Source organism: Toxorhynchites rutilus, chromosome 3 (genome assembly GCF_029784135.1).
Source record: "Toxorhynchites rutilus septentrionalis strain SRP chromosome 3, ASM2978413v1, whole genome shotgun sequence".
NCBI classification, from domain to species: Eukaryota; Metazoa; Arthropoda; class Insecta; order Diptera; family Culicidae; genus Toxorhynchites; species Toxorhynchites rutilus.
In genome coordinates this window covers 265,620,456-265,636,860 of record NC_073746.1, presented here as the reverse complement: position 1 = coordinate 265,636,860, position 16,405 = coordinate 265,620,456, and the positions used below count along the sequence as shown (strand labels likewise).

The following is a 16,405-nucleotide window of genomic DNA, read 5'->3' as shown; positions in this document are numbered from 1 at the left end:
TTTTTCACTGACGGAGCATCCATTTTTGCCGTTCTTCACCTTTCGGTCGATGGTTAGGTTCTCGAAGTATCGTTTTAGTACTCTGCTGTGGATTGGACGATTCCCAGCATCTTACCGATGTCCCGATGTGACAACTCCGGATTCTCGAAATGAGTGCGCAGGATTAATTCACGACGCTATTTTTCGTTCGACGACATTTTTCCAAATTTACGAAAAATTGACAGTGAAGCATGGCCAACGTGATCTATACACTCTTATCTGATTATAAGCGAAAGCTGAAGATATAATTCCTAAAAATTAAATTTCTACAGCGTTTTTTCCGTGATGCAATATGATGTGACACACCCTTTACTATGCCAGATCGCCTCCACAACACAATGAGAATGATTTGCTATTCCCCAGCGTCAGTCGGGGTATTTTGTGCAATTCGCTGGTTCAGGTCAACCACGGGGAGCAACTACGAAGTGTACAGTCTACCCAAGCTCAAGCTCAAAGTAATGAGAAATAATTTTGTCAGTATTTGTTTCCCTTCCAATTAATTCAATCATGGACGAAATAGACACATTTCTAGAGCGACACTGAAATACTGAACTTACTGAATATCCAATTACTTTTTCAGTGTTTCTTAGCAGAATCACACTCAGAACGGCAACAGAAAATCCGAACCGAGTCTGTGTGTGGTGGAATGGCGGCATTGACAGCTGCGTAACACATTTGCACCTTCAGTTTTCCACCGAAGAACGCAGCTTTCACCGCTGCAAAATAGCTTCTTCACATCCGGCTTCAAATGCACTGCACTTTGATGTCATTTTTAATCCGGAAGCTACACTCGATTCACGAAAATTAATTAATCGAAAGTCACCAATAAGTCATTCATGATTTATCAGTCGTCTTGCTGGCGACCAGATGGCAGTGACAGCGAGGAAATCCAAATGGCCTTTGTCAAGACCGACTCTTTTGTTTAAGTTTTCAGGATGTTATTTCTCTTCTGCTTGGTTTGTGCTAGCATTGCATCATGCTTACTTCGCGCTATTTCTGAGAATGCATCCATTTTGCACGTTTATTCAACACGGTAGCAAAATAGAAACTGAGGTCGGCCAAGGTGAGCACGATATTTATACTGCTTTCACTTTTAGCGACTCCATAATAATAAACGGGTTTTGTTTATCCAAGTTTACGGCAGGGTCCGAGCGAGGCAAAATAAACACTGCTTTATCGCACGATTTCTTTTTGCGGAAAGGTTTGTGAGTCATATATTCCAATTTTATGATCGTTACCGAATGAATAAGTTCTTTTGACGTAGAACTACGTCTTTCAGGAAGGGTGTCAAATCAGAAAACAGGTCACGTTTTTATGAAATAAAGTTAGCGTTGACCCCTTCCCGTATTATTTAATATGCCACTCATCAAGTGATTTCATTTGCCTGCTGAGCGTTCTAGCGCCCTATGTTATTTAAGTACCCACGAGTGAGACTCGATGTTGTACGGGAAAGGGTTAATAACTATTTTCACAGCGAACGGATTCTGTTGATTTGCATACCAATCGAATCGGAAATTCTCTAAGATTTGTTTGATATGCTACATTACAATTCCCTAATCCCTAAACGTTTTAAATTAAAGAAAACTGGCATTCCCATTTTTCCATACATTTGTTCAGTCGATTTGTGTGCTTCCCGTACCCGCACCGTCAATAACGAGCAACTAATACATTCGTTTCTGCCCGTTTCCAACTTATTTGGTAGAAATGAGCCATCCACGATTTCATTCGTTGCGTGGACACCGACTGGACAACATCGTTGCTGGACGAGCTAGACGGCGAGGGATCGAGTGCCTTTCTCAAGGCAATGAAAGTGGAGGTGTATTGCTTGAGTAGAGTAAAGTTTTCCAAGGGCCTTTCTCAAGTCTAGAAACGAATGAACTGAAAAAGTTTAAAGTCTCTATAATACAAAACCTAACCTAACCCCATCCACGATTTGAACCCACACACTTCTTGTTTGGTGGTAATCGGAGCAACATCGTTGCTGTTGGACATCGAGTGACAATGGATTATTTCCCTGTCGGGAAAGACAAGGGAAGTAATAGTATAGTTTCTTTCCACTGATGGAATGGAATGAAACCACAGTTGCGAGCGAGGAGTAAGTAAGTGCATCACAACGAGCGGACATCAAATGCATGAAACTACGAGATCCGATGTCATCCTGAAAAAAAGTTTTTGACCGAAAATCAACCTTTTGGGACTGAGAGGCAATGAAGGTATGGGAGAATTTCATCATCGAATTTCAAAAACCGACCATGTCCATTTTGTTTATTGGCCAAAAAAAATGATCTGTGCAAAGTTTCAGCTCAATCGTACATGATTAAGGGGTGCCTCAAAGTGCTCAAAGTTTTGATTTTTTGATCCTCGAATATCCGAATATATTCAGAAAATCGAATTTTTTTTTCGATGCCAAATGACTTAAAAATGCATGAAATGTCGAGATCTGGTGTTTCTCAAAAAACTCTGAACCCTTTTTGGGACCCTGAAGCCTGAATGTTCAAAAAATCAAAACGTTGAGTGCTTTGAGGCACCCATATATCATGTCCGATTGAACTGAAATTTTGCACAGGTCATTTTATTGGGCCAATAAACAAAATGAACATGGTCGGTTCTTTAAATTCGATAATTTTTTTTTTCCATACCTTCATTGCCTCTCAGGCAAGTCCCAAAGTCCCAAAATGTCGATTTTCGGCCAAAAATTTTTTATCGAGATAGCACCAGATCTCGACGTTTCATGCATGTTTAAATTATTTGGCATCGAAAAAAAATTCGAATTTCCAAATTACCTCTACACCAAACCAAGCCACACCCCCCCCCCCCCTCCATGGAAGAATTTCAAGGAACAAAAAATTAAAACTTTGAGCGCTTTGAGGCACCCCTAAATCATGTACGATTGAGCTGAAACTTCGCACAGATCATTTTTTTGGGCCAATAAACAAAATGGACATGGTCGGTTTTTGAAATTCGATGATGAATTTTTTTCCATACATTGCCACCCTACTACACACCTTCGAGAAAGAGGAAGCCCTCCGTATCAAAGTGTGCTTCGACAAAGAAGACAATTTTTGTCAGCAATTTTTGTGCTAGTGTGGATATGGAAGAGTATCCAGAAATTTGAAATACGGACATACACTGCATTTATTCATATACAACGTATCTTTCATGGAAGAATGCTTTCAAATCCCAGTAGGAAAACCTTACACTATTTCTTCCAAAATCTTTGAAACAGTGCCCTATACACCCATACCTCGCTATACGGCCGCTCTTTATACGGCTTTTCGTTGAACAAGATTGGAACCGATCCGATAGAGTTTGTATGAATTTGTATTGGAATAATTGATTCGTTATACGGCTTGTTTCTTAACGGCCCAGGAACCAGGAATCTAGGCCGTAAAGCGAGGTATGGGTGTACTGAAAGGTTAGACGTAGTCCCACGTCAAAACAAGCAGATTGAATAATATGATTCCGTGGTTCTAAGTCGAAAATGTGGTCGTGTCCTAGATACAACCCCTTACAATTTTTTGTGTTCCTTCGAGGCTTTATGATAAGGTTGGGTAGATCCCGAATAATAAAGGAGATGTGTCTAAAACGCGCCTGCCGGGCAATTTGACCCGCCTGATTTTCTCGTAAACTAGCAAGAATAGAAATGCAATGGATATAGGCTATCGTGCTAGTCAATGATAGAATCCTACCATGCAAGTTTCACATTTGTAACATGCTTTGAAAAAAAATAAAATTTTTCTTTAGAAGCGATTTTCGATGTAATTTTCTACATCATTTCTATAAGGTTTTTGTTGCATATTTATTGTATCGAGTTCCCAGTGAATATCTCAGATGAATAAAATGGAAAGAAAGGATTCATTTCCTTCTCAATTTGATATTTTCCGCATCAGCTTACCATCGGGCAGTATGGCAGACCTTCGATCGGGGCAATTCACTCGCTTTCGGCCGGATAACATTTTCACGAGAGAAATAGCTTGTATGTGAGGGATGCCAGATGATTCAAATATCTCTGCATGGCACGAATAAATGTCTTCAGCTGTAATCATAATGAACAAAACTAAGCAAACCATCACGATATTTCTAAATCATGTTCGATAAATCACAAACAATTGTTTTCGCATACTTTGAAATGACCTCAGTAGGTTTTCACAAAATTGAATGTCTTCAAAACGAAAACATGTCTTCACATCTGGCATCAATATTATGTGCTCAGAGAATGCAGGAAAACAAGAGCGTGGACTGGCGTGGACTCACCGGAGAAACGGTTTCTTGTCTTCGCTGGTGGGCATGAAGGGAATAGATTGATGGAATCTCTCATTCATACAAGCTGTTTCTCTGAGCTTTATAGTCTCTAAGAGAAACAACTCATGGGCATATTATACTACTGCTGGGCCGTTTACAGAACGATTACAGATGACTGAGGGTTAACTAATCTACGTACTGACGTAGTTGTTACCTTAAATTTTAAAAGCACGGTCAAGATAAATCCATTCTCGCTTAGGGGGTGCGTATTAAACATTTCTTCTATAAATACATCTCTCTTGCACGATACTTGTTTGCGGATCGGATCGTTCACAGTTCGTTTTGTTTATGCAAAAAAGAGATAGGGTCTAGTTTTATGATAGTAGCAAACTTATCACGAGTTCGCTTTCTAAGTCTATTCCGAAGAGGTAATAGATTATAAGAAACACATGTATGTATATATATTCTACTAGCTGTACCCTGCCACGATTTGCTGTGGCACATTGTGGTTGCATGGTTGAGTTGAATTTTTAATTTTTTTATGTTGTAACAACAATCCTAGATGTGTTTGGTTGTTTTGTATATTGTATCATAGTTTGAGCTCAATCGGTTCCATACTTTTCGAGTTTTTACGCGAACATAAACGAACAGAAAATTTTTATGTATATAGAGATAGATGAGGGAAATCGATAAATTTTCAATCACTTCGAAACACAATTTCAGATCATGATTTTGTCAAACACGTGGAAAAAAGATGTTTCCATCACATAGAACACATATTCATTGCTGAATAGCCGATTTTCATTAGAAACTCAATTTCAGAAACGCGCTCGGGCCATATGTAAAATCATTTTTCTTACAATTTTGCAATTCTTTAATGCCGTAACAACACTCCTTGAAGTGGATTGTAGATTGTGTCCAACTTTTAGCTCAATCGGTTCCGCACTTTTCGAGTTTTTGACGCGTACCCAAACGAACAGAACTTTTTTTTTATATATAGAGATAGATGAGGGAAATCGATAAATTTCAAATCACTTCGAAACACAATTTCAGATCATGATTTTGTCAAACACGTGGAAAAAAGATGTTTCCATCACATAGAACACATATTCATTGCTGAATAGTCGATTTTCATTAGAAGCTCAATTTCAGAAACGCACTCTGGTCATATATAAAATCATTTTTCCTCCAATTTTCCAATGTTTTATGCCGTAACAACACTCCTTGCAGTGGATTGTATATTGTGTCCAACTTTAAGCTCAATCGGTTCCGCACTTTTCGAGTTTTTGACGCGCACACAAACGAACAGATGTATATATATATATATATATATATATATATATATATATATATATATATATATATATATATATATATATATATATATATCTATATATATATATATATAGAGAGAGAGAGAGAGAGAGAGATATGCATAGTCAATTTTTTTGAATTTTTCTAATCATCTCAAATATTTTCCAAAGTACTCTATCATTCTAATTTGGGTGAAGATAAACTCACAAAATATATGGACGACGTAGATCTGATCAGCCGTTCTCCCGTGATGATGAGTTATACGTACGTGGGAAAAACTCTCTTTTATATATAAAGATTTTAGAAAATATTAGATTTTAGTTTTTATTAGATTTCACAAAGGAACAGACGCTTTTCTCTTCCCAAGCAAAAAAGAAAATCCATGTGAGTGTTTTGTTGTCGTCAGTGCTGCCGTTCTCTCGTAAGTTGAAGTGTTGTGACGTCGTGAGCTAATACGTGTACACTAGGGTGCCAATGAAAATGGGCATCTCGTATTTCAAAAGGGTACCCTATAAAAATGTTCACCACCTCGAAAAAACACCTTTTGCAAAATATTAGCTCAATTGGATTTAAGGGAGAATGGCGCAAAGCGGTCGAAGTTTGAGTTTTTTTGAAAATCAAAAAATCATCCAAATCGAGGTTTTCGAAAAAAAAAAGTTTGGTTCCAAATGTCTTCGAATTGCATAAAACGTCGAGATCTAGTGTCACATCGAAAAAATATTTTCTAATATTTTCCATAGGGTATATTATCCTGCAAATCAACATCTGCAGCAAGTTCCGAAAGAAAAATCGGGACTATTTTTGTCGGCACCCGAAACCATACGTTTCGTCTCGTATTCCGAACAAAAACTAAGTCCCAGAGTGTCGATTCTTGACAAAAAAATTATTTCGAGATGAGAGTGGATCACGGCAATTTTTCATGCAATTTGAAGACATTTGGTATCACAAATTTTTTTTCGAAATCCCCGACTCCCTTTACTTCCTGCTTGGGTGAATTTTCGATTGTCAAAAAACTCAAACTTTGACCGCTTCGCGCCACTCTCCTTTTAGTCCAATTGAGCTGAAATTTTGTACAGGGAGTTTTTTCGAGGTGGTGAACATTCTGTATAGGGTAACTTTTTGAAATTTTAGGGGCCAATTTTTTCCCATACATTCATTGGCACCCTAATATTGCTCTACGTCAAAAAATTAGTCGATGATTTCATAAATTTTCGTTATTGTTAAACATACAAAATAGTTAAAAAAAATAGTACCAGATGGGCCAACCGGAAGAGTCCGCCGGATCACATGCGGCCCGGTGGGCACTTCCGTGTGTTTTCTAGATTCTATGGCACTAAGTTGCATTCCAGTATGTTTCGTTTTTATTGTGTTGAGCCTAATATTTTATTTAAAAAATGCTAATAATTCTTGTATTTATCGTTTTGACATGTAAATCTGATTCGCAACACCACCGCGCTATGCATCTGCCCCGTAAATTATACCATTATTTGCATGTTACATTCGTCACTCATCCAAAGAAGCGGACTGACAATTAACATTGTTTATCTTGTCTTCCGCAGGTTGAACGTAACAAAGCTATTCTACGCGAAATTGGTAAGCGCAGCCACGGTGATGCCCGGGATGAATACGAGCTTCGTTTCGACCGAGATCAGCTCTATTACCAGCAGTTGCCGTTCCTGCAGCGCTACGATACCGTACCCGTGAGTCGACTTGATATCGCGGAATACGAAATGGAACCAAAGGAAAATAGAAAACCAACTGTCGTGAAGAACAGCAGAAGCAATGACAGCCCAAAGCAGATTAACCAACGCGAGCAAATAAGCAGTAATGCAAATGGTGATAGCGGGGCCATTACACTAGCTCAGGAGCAACGTCAACTTGAGAGGGAACAGCAAAAGCAGCATGAGGGTGGCACTGTTTCACGCTCCACCGCAAACGCGGGTCCCCAGAATTTAAGATACTTGTTCGAACGGGAAATATTTCCCAGTGGAGTTTCCGACGGACAGCATACTGACGATGAGTACATTGAAGCGAACAACTTGTTGAGGAATGATGACCAGCAGCAACAGGATGATAAGCTGAAAAGTGATGACTATCGACTTAGATACCTGTACGGCATTCAAGATAAGCTGTTTGGCTAAATTCCGAGATCCCAAAAAGTCGAACGAACAACGCAATCATCCTACTACTGACCTTAATCCAAAAACAACAACATCAACTAATCAATAGTAACAGCAAATGTAAAGCCCAAATTTCTACGGAATGCCACTAAGACGGAGAATGATGAGAGAATTCTCTTTTTTCAAAAACAAAAAAAAACAATATTCACTTGACTGTTAATGTTTAGAAACGAAGTATGGCACTGCTCCATAGAAGTGTTGATTTTTTAAAGTATTGTATGAAGTATGCTTTAAAAGAGGTAATACAACATAACATAGTAATTCATTGAATTTTACGCCTTTATATTGCTTTCTACCCCGTTGGACATGTTTTTGTTTCGACCATTCGTGTATGCTTGTTCATTTGTGCTCCTCTGACAAGCGAGTGTCAAATGTAACACGTACAGTACACTGTACAGTCGCAATGCTTGGGGTCGACAGAGTTCAAGGTAAGCGCCACAACGTTGGCTGAAGATAGAACTAAGAATATTGGAGCCGTTGCTTCATTGTTAATGCATGATGTGATATCTATCAAACTGCTTTGACGAGCAGTTTATATTAACAACGATGACACCCATACCTCTTTATAGAATATTCCAGTTTATACTGCTCCTTTTTTATTCCGGTGAGTTTCGAATGTTATCCGACCGAATCCTTCTGCATCGCACAGAACGATTATTCCAATTCGTGGGATTTTTTTTCTATCATTGATGGCTGTAGCCAAACATGAGCCGCTCATCTGCTTCAGTGACAACCGCAGCATTCTAAGAATATCTCTTTCAAAAAGCAGATTTGTCAAATTCAATTTCACGTAAGCATTTTCAATTTTGTTATCTGAAAGGGGAAATCTTTCAACAAAATGTCATTCAGAATCAATTATGGCATTTCGATCATGATATTGGTAAGCCAAATATGATGAATATGATGTTCAAAGGCAGTATGCACTTACATTAGCAGAAATACTGACAATGTTGCCGAAAACTATCATGTTATATTTTCCTCACCATTTGACTTTATTATGTTTTATGTTGAAGTTTATCTACTATGTATTCAACCTAATTAGGACTCTAAGAATCTATTCTTTCTTTCAGTGAATTGGAAGAATTCGTTACAAACTAAATCTTACGACGATAATGGAAAATCACTTTAGGCCATTTGTTAGTTATACTTCGTTAGTTCAAGCTCTTTGACTCAGAATTTTCCCATTTCAATACAGTATCATTCAGTTTTCATTGAGCAGCACAGGCTGTCGATCCATCTGTCGATGCTATGGACCAGGGTAACATTCATTGAGCGGATTGAGCGCGAGACTGAAACGAAATTACTGTGGATGCACACTTCTACTCACGCTGTTGCTTGTGTTGGGTGTGTACATTAATTGTACCGGTTTTTGTTGTCAAAATCATATGGTTTTTTCAAAGACATGTTGCATAGGAGTATCATGCAGAAAATGCTCTATCTACTACTTCCGCCCATTCTTCTAATAATTTGTGATTTTCCTGTCTGAAGAAGTCTACTTCTTTCGACTGAAACGCTGGTCTGCATTGACCGGAACTGCCCTTCCAAGTAGGATTAAACAACAGAAGCAACATGAGGTCTAGCGTTGTCATGTTGACAAATTAGTTTATTGTGTCTGTTCACCAAAATGGTCTGGCTGGTTTTCTTCAATAGCTTGTTTCAATGGCATTAGTTGTCGTCTACGGATTCCGCCAGCAATACGTTCACCTGTTTTCAGCATCTCGGAATACACCACACCCTTCTGATCCGACTAGATACACAACCTAATATTGCCAAAAGAATATCTCGCTTTGGCTACGATGGACTTGGTTCCCTCTGCTTCACCCATCCTTTATTGCGTTTGGGATTCTGTAAGCCAGTATCTGCCGTTTTGAATCATTTCCGATGCTTTTGATCGTTTTGCATACGATTGGGCGATCTTTGGAAAAAGATCGATCTTAACGAATCGATTTTCTAAACAGCGTAGGAATCGATTCACTGATTAAATCGGTACTAAAGAATCGATCTTTGCTGGATCGAATGTCTTTTTTCCATTTTATTTACTTTTGCTATATAAGTGATGTCTTTTCTTTAGACATGGATTAATTAAATGAATTGAATGAAAATTATCACTTGATTTCACCATCCAATTTCGTCTCAATTTCCACTGTGAGTCTGGTGGATATGATGGTGAATAAATAACTTGTTTTGTAATGACCAAACTTACAAAACTACTTCTCCTAAGTTTACGATCATTAATTTGACAATCTTGGATGGGATCCAATGTTTATGACATTTGTCATGTGGTTTTTGTGAAATTAAAACCAATGTTCACTGAAAAACAAATTAACGATTTTTCTCGGTCAAAAAGATCGATTTTCGCGATTTTTTAGAGTACAAAGAATCGATTAAAAAAACCGGAAATCGGAATGGAAAGGATCGATCTTCTAAGTATCAATCCAAGATCACCCAATCCTAGTTTAGCAACAGTTAACCCATTCATATTCAATGCAGAAACCAATTCTGATTGCGTTTGACATGGTTCTTCATCTAGGCATGATTCCAATGTTTCATCTTTTACATTCTTTAGAGCTTCCGGACGTTCTGCGTCTTCAACATCATAAACTACTTTTTTGAATTGTCTAAACCAGTGGTAGTCAACCTTTTTTCAAAAGGGCCACAAACAGGTGTTAGTTGAACCTCTGCGAAAAAAACTTTCACCTTCAGTTTTCACCGAAGAACGCAGCTCCCGCCACTGAAAAATACCTCCTTCATATCTGGCTTGAAATGCGCTACACTTGAACGCTACTTCTAACCCGAAAACAATGCTCGAAATCACGAAAATCAATCGATCGGATCGGAAAGAAGTCACCAATAAGTTTTTCACGATTTATATGTCATCCTACTAGCGACTAGATGGCAGTGGCAGCGAGACTTTCCAAATGGCCTTTCTCAAGGACGAGTGTTTAGTTTCCCAATTTTGTCCTTTTTTAAGACTAAAACGAATGAACTGAGAATGTTTGAGAATTTGAAAAATTCTCGATAATTCAACACCTACATCATTACACCAATAAATCCGAACACGCTCCAAAACTCACAAAAGCTCTGTTTCAGCAAAAAAAATGGATTCGCTTTTGATTACTTAGGATATTATTTTAGAATGCATCGCTTTCTTTTAAATAACTCTTTAGTCGAAAGTTTTGTAGCGCTGAAAAGGGTCGATGGGTTTGCGTGGTTTTATTTAAAACAGTTGAAGATGGGTGATTCACAATTCATTCTTGTTCTCACGAGAACAATACACGAGATTTGTGTCTTTATAGCCAATGCACGTAGCACACTTGGTATGCACTGATAAATTTTTTCTCGATCATACTATCAAGTAGAGCATGTTCGCTCTACGCTTTATCAAGTGAAACATGACTGTTAGTTGCACTGTTTCCGGCAAATGCTGTTTCCATTTTCAATCCGATAATCAATCCGAAAATGAATAATGCATTATCCATTTTCAATCCGATAAAAGAAAAATAAATACAAAAAATATACTCATATACAAATCAAAACAATGTCAAATACTGTGTTTGACAGTCTACAAAAATATTTTCATTTTTTTTTTTTTTTTTTTTGTCATTATTTTCAATGAAATAGCTACTAGTTATGACATACAGTGGTAAACGGGTAGAATCAATATACACACCTAATAGTTCAACTGTTCCGTCGGTATCATTGTATAATTTGATACACCATAGATTACAAAGTTCCCTGAAAGCCCTGAATAGAAGCGCTGTCTTGCTGAAATACAACCGATCTCTCTAAGTAGGCAACAAAAACATATTCCAAAAGTCCATAATAGTCACCGGCAGTCACTTTGGTGGAGCTTCAGCAGAACTATGTTAACATATTACCACAACTATCGAAGATACAGCTCAACTTAACGCGAAAAAAATGGTCATAAAACTTCAAGCCATACGCAAAACGCATCAAATTTAACTTAAAAAAAATAGAAAAACAAAACCACTCACATAAATAAGATTTTCCGTTTTTCCTTCTGCATTTTCTCGCAAATTTGAGCTCGGTGAAGAAAGGAACTAAAAAATGAAAACTATAACCGTGTTATATGTCAGAAAGCGCGTGAAATTGCTCATTGAAGATATTGCTAATTTTTTGCACGAATATAATCTGATTCAAAGAGTTATCGTGTAAAATGACTGTATCAGAACAGAAATCCCTTTTAAATACTATCTGAATTGCAATAAACCTGAGACAAGACTAGACAAAAGAGTGGTCGCTTCCAGACCAGTTTTCGGACCTGCTGCTGTTTGGTCAATTCTGAAGGGTTGCCAATAATATTTGAAAATACATTTCTGCATAACGTACTCATAGTGCGTATGCTCAAACTTCTCTCAAACTCTCAAATTAGGCACTGTAGATTATTGCTACAGTGCGAAGGGAGTTCAACGACAGTCACATATGGTTTGTCTGAGCCTTTTCGGTAAACATCAAATTCTTCGTGTGCGAAGAATACCCTTCAATAATGTGCACTCTTTCATCGGTTGGATATATTCCAAAAAATGTCATGTAACCACTTGAATAACCTGCAAATATTGTTCTTTAAGAGGGGCCTCTTTTCACAACTGACCAGTTTTCCTCAATTTTCCTTAGTTCCAGAGTATTGGCCGGATTCATGTCCTTGGGAATCAACCTCATGCTGCTCCAGAAAATTAGTAGTCTCTTCCGTAGGCAGTACTCCTGGGAAAATTACTGGTTCACGGTTCCAGATGTAATGGAAGATTGGATTTTCAGATTGCTTGCCAGACAGGGAACTTTTATGAGTTTTTCGACTTCTTCTGGTCCAGTAATATAATCTTGTCTAGGATTATGATCGGAAACCGCCAGGCAGTACGTTTCGTAGTCCATAATCACGCAATAATATTTTGTTAACACATTTTTATACGGTTCTCTCAAGTTCTTCTTTGCCTCCAAATTTTGCTTTGCATTCCGGTCCGCTCCGATGGAACCATGATGTAAAAAAATGAACTTCGGCACTGTACACAAATTACGCAACGCCAAAAATTCGGATTTTGGACCCTTCCTCCCCCTTACGTAACGCAATTCCTATCTCACACAGACAGTAAGTAACGCGACCTCGACCAACCTCCCTCCTCCCCTACTCGCGCTACGTAATTTATGCACGACGCCTTATCCTGACAACCAATGCCTACTATACGCTCGCAGCTCTTGTAATTCTTTACACTATTAGGTTAATTGAAAAAAACAAACTCAAATATTCACCCATATTGTGGCAATCGATCGGATTTGAAATTCGGTCGAGATCGCCTTTTGCATTCTACAAATGGTAACATTATTCATTTATTTATTTATTCAACAATACTTGTCTATGAGCCTTCGGCTCTTAAAGACTGGCTAGCTTAACTAACAATATTTTGGTATTTTTCAATTCAAAACGTTAATCAATAAATAAGGTACATATACATTTTAACAAAACCGTACAATTGTGATCGAAATTGACAAAAACAAAAATAATACTCAAACATTCGGAAACTGCTGCTGGTAACATTACATCGTCCTGAACCTTTGTCCAACTATTTCTCATTGAATTTCTCAAATTTTCGCTAAATTTGATCATTATAATATAAAATCATTATCAGACACAATTTCAGTCCAATTTTTCTCTACCACGTGCAGGAAATGTGCTACTCTATTACATAGAATACATATTTGATACTGAAAAGTTTATTTTCATAATTTCTATCCCAAAAGTGTGTTTATTCCACCCGGAAGTTTCATTACAATTTACGATACGACGCTCAATATCGCCAATGTCGAATTGCGCCATAAAGTTGCCACATTTACCGGTCGAACGGGTTCCAGAAGGCAAAAGTGCTTTCCATTCGGGTAATTCTGGCTAGATCTGGTTCTAGAATGAGTGTGAATGTCCTCATGGCAGCGTATTTCATGTGTAAGGACTTTTTCATGTTCAACCTTTTCAGTGCAATTGTACTGTCGGTAAAATGTTTATAAAGATGCCATCAACACGTTTGTTAGATTCTCCTATGTAATTCTCAAATAGATCGAAACACTTTGTTTTTGGAATCACAAATGTTATTCCCGTCCAACAAGTACCATAAGTTATGGTCCATAATAATGGACTGATATAATGCAGATGATTTCAAAGTTCTATTTTAATTTTTGTTTTGAAAATTGAGAATAACTTTTTTGTTAAAAAGCGGTAATGCGGTTGTCGTGTTCTGATGTTTACGTTGATATCATCACATAAGAATACGGCCGTTGCTACTCAGTATTCTATCACTTCCCAAGTACTATTCACCAACTTATCACAGAAATGAAACAACCAATTTGCAGTACAAATAATAAGCTCACAACAAACTTTTTGCTCGTTCCGACTATTCACTGCACAAAGATCAGTGCCCCTCGTGCAAACAACAGAAGACGAAGGTACTGGTAATGATGTCGTAAAACGGCGCGAACTTTGTCATTCCTCAGAAAGGGTTCGGCGTTTCGAGGGAATCTCCATTGTTGTTTCCTTTCTAACGGCTTGATATATGCAAATTGTTTCTAATGGCACATACTCTTGCGACATGTTGGAAAAGTTCCACTTTGTATTTAAGTTAGCCAGATAATTCTGGATTATAACTTTACGAAATCCAACGATAGAACGGATCAAAATGTATATAACATTGCTTATCAATCGGTCTGCTGATTTCTATGATTGCTTACAGATAAAGGGTATACCTCATTCTTTACTCATATATACGAGCATTGTAACCATGGATGTCTTTCCTTTCTTCATTCGCAGTCGATAGATGAATCTTATAAATTTAAAAACTCATTTATCATTGGTAGAAGAAAAACATCTGTATATTTTATCAATATAAGTACTATGGAAACGATGAACAATAAAGACACATAAAATGATAAGAAACAGATACAGTCTACTAGCCGCGAATGAAATGTACTCATATATATGTGGATAAACGCGCGCCCTCTGTCGGCTCTGAGTCATAAGCAACTGTATATGATGCCAATAATTCAGTGAAATGAACACAGTGTAAGTGAAATGATAAGTTAAATTGACAGGGACAAATAACCACACAGCTGTTTGTTGTTGCTCAACGCTTCCTAAACTTCATGTCCTTATTGATTGAAAGTGTATAATGGAGGAGATTGGTGAATGCTGGCCCATTCAATATAGACTAAAACAACGTTCAAATTATTACAACAACAAAAATAAATCACTACAAATACATCTAAACATCTAACACACATGAAGGTTGGAATGGTTTGGTATTCCGAGAAACAATGAATATTTGTAATCATGCAATGTGACTTGAACAATTACCAGCGTGGCCCTCTGTCGTGTATAAATGATTCCCAATGTTTGCGAGAAAATTAGTTGAAAACTATAAAAGAAAACAAACAGAACATCGCATAAATCGATGGTGAATTACTAAATATATCATACCTTATTATACTTGTTGGAAACTTGTGACAGCTACAATGTGCTAACTAAATCGTACTAATGAACAAAACTACAAAAATCAGAATTGAGATGAAGAATCCGAACTGTATATACATTAAACGTATTGAAGAATAATAAACTATTTAATTTTTAAGAGCAAAATGTTATTGATTTCAACGCAAAGAACCTCCCTCCTTCAAGATAAGAACGATTCGAGTAGAAAACGTGCTGCAAAGAAAAGTAGCGTCCTTGTTTGTTCCAAATAGCTGTATTTCTTACTTTAAAATTTTCTGTTGTACTTAACCACAATTTTTTTTTATCAGTTTCTTCTTTTTCCTCACAATATATTTCTGCTGTGGTGCTTTGATCAGGTTGCAAGAATTTGTAGAACAGGCCGTCAACAACTATCATATTTATTATTTTTCAGTCATTTCATGCCGATATAGTGGTTCTTAGATTTTTGTCAAAAGTGGTAATTTTGTTCTTTATCGCAAAACATAAAACCAGAATTTTTTAATTTTTTTATTAGGATGCCTATTTCCATTTTAGGGTGGTCCGAAAAATAAATTTTTTCGCCTTTTTCCCAAAAATGTCTTTTTTGTACAATATGTCCAAAAATCAGAGGTGTGATTTTTTTCATTCTTAAGTAATGAGTTTTCAAAGTTCATTTTTAAATATCAATTTACTGAACTTTAATGTTATTAATAATTGAATAATTGAAATCCTGACATTCTTTAGGGTATACCTTGGCTTCATTTGAACATCATTTACAAGTATCGATACTGGCTATATTTTATAACTCTAAGCATTTGCAAAAAAAGTTGACTGTCAAAACTAGTGATAAAATGTTTGCGTTAGGAAATTCCGTAAAAAATAAGCATCGTTAATTTTTCAGTTTTTGTAGTTCTTTTGACTACACCCAGGTTTTTTTACGCGGTTTTTTTGCGCGGTTTTTTTTACGCGGATTTTCCAATTAACCCGTATTTTTTACGCGGATTTTCCATTTAACGCGATTTTTTTACGCGGATTTTCCAATCAACGCGGTTTTTTTACGCGGATTTTCCAATTAACGCGGTTTTTTACGCGGTAGCTACTTAGCTCTGGACGGTCCAACAGTGGTACTGCACGAGTATCAGCAGAAGAGTGTACAAATTAC

The 16,405-nt window shown here is 37.2% G+C and overlaps 1 protein-coding gene across 2 annotated transcripts in view; it reads left to right on the top strand.

Annotated features, from left to right (window-relative positions):
* LOC129777414 (uncharacterized) overlaps window positions 1-15,403 on the top strand; it is a 116,065-nt gene extending 100,662 nt beyond the window's left edge. For both annotated transcript variants that reach the window (XM_055783667.1, XM_055783668.1), the window contains exon 4: window positions 7,155-15,403. In XM_055783667.1, the coding sequence (XP_055639642.1) occupies window positions 7,155-7,736 (582 nt within the window). In that variant the 3' untranslated portion in view covers window positions 7,737-15,403. The remainder of the gene's footprint in view (window positions 1-7,154) is intronic.
* Window positions 15,404-16,405: the final 1,002 nt, after the last annotated feature.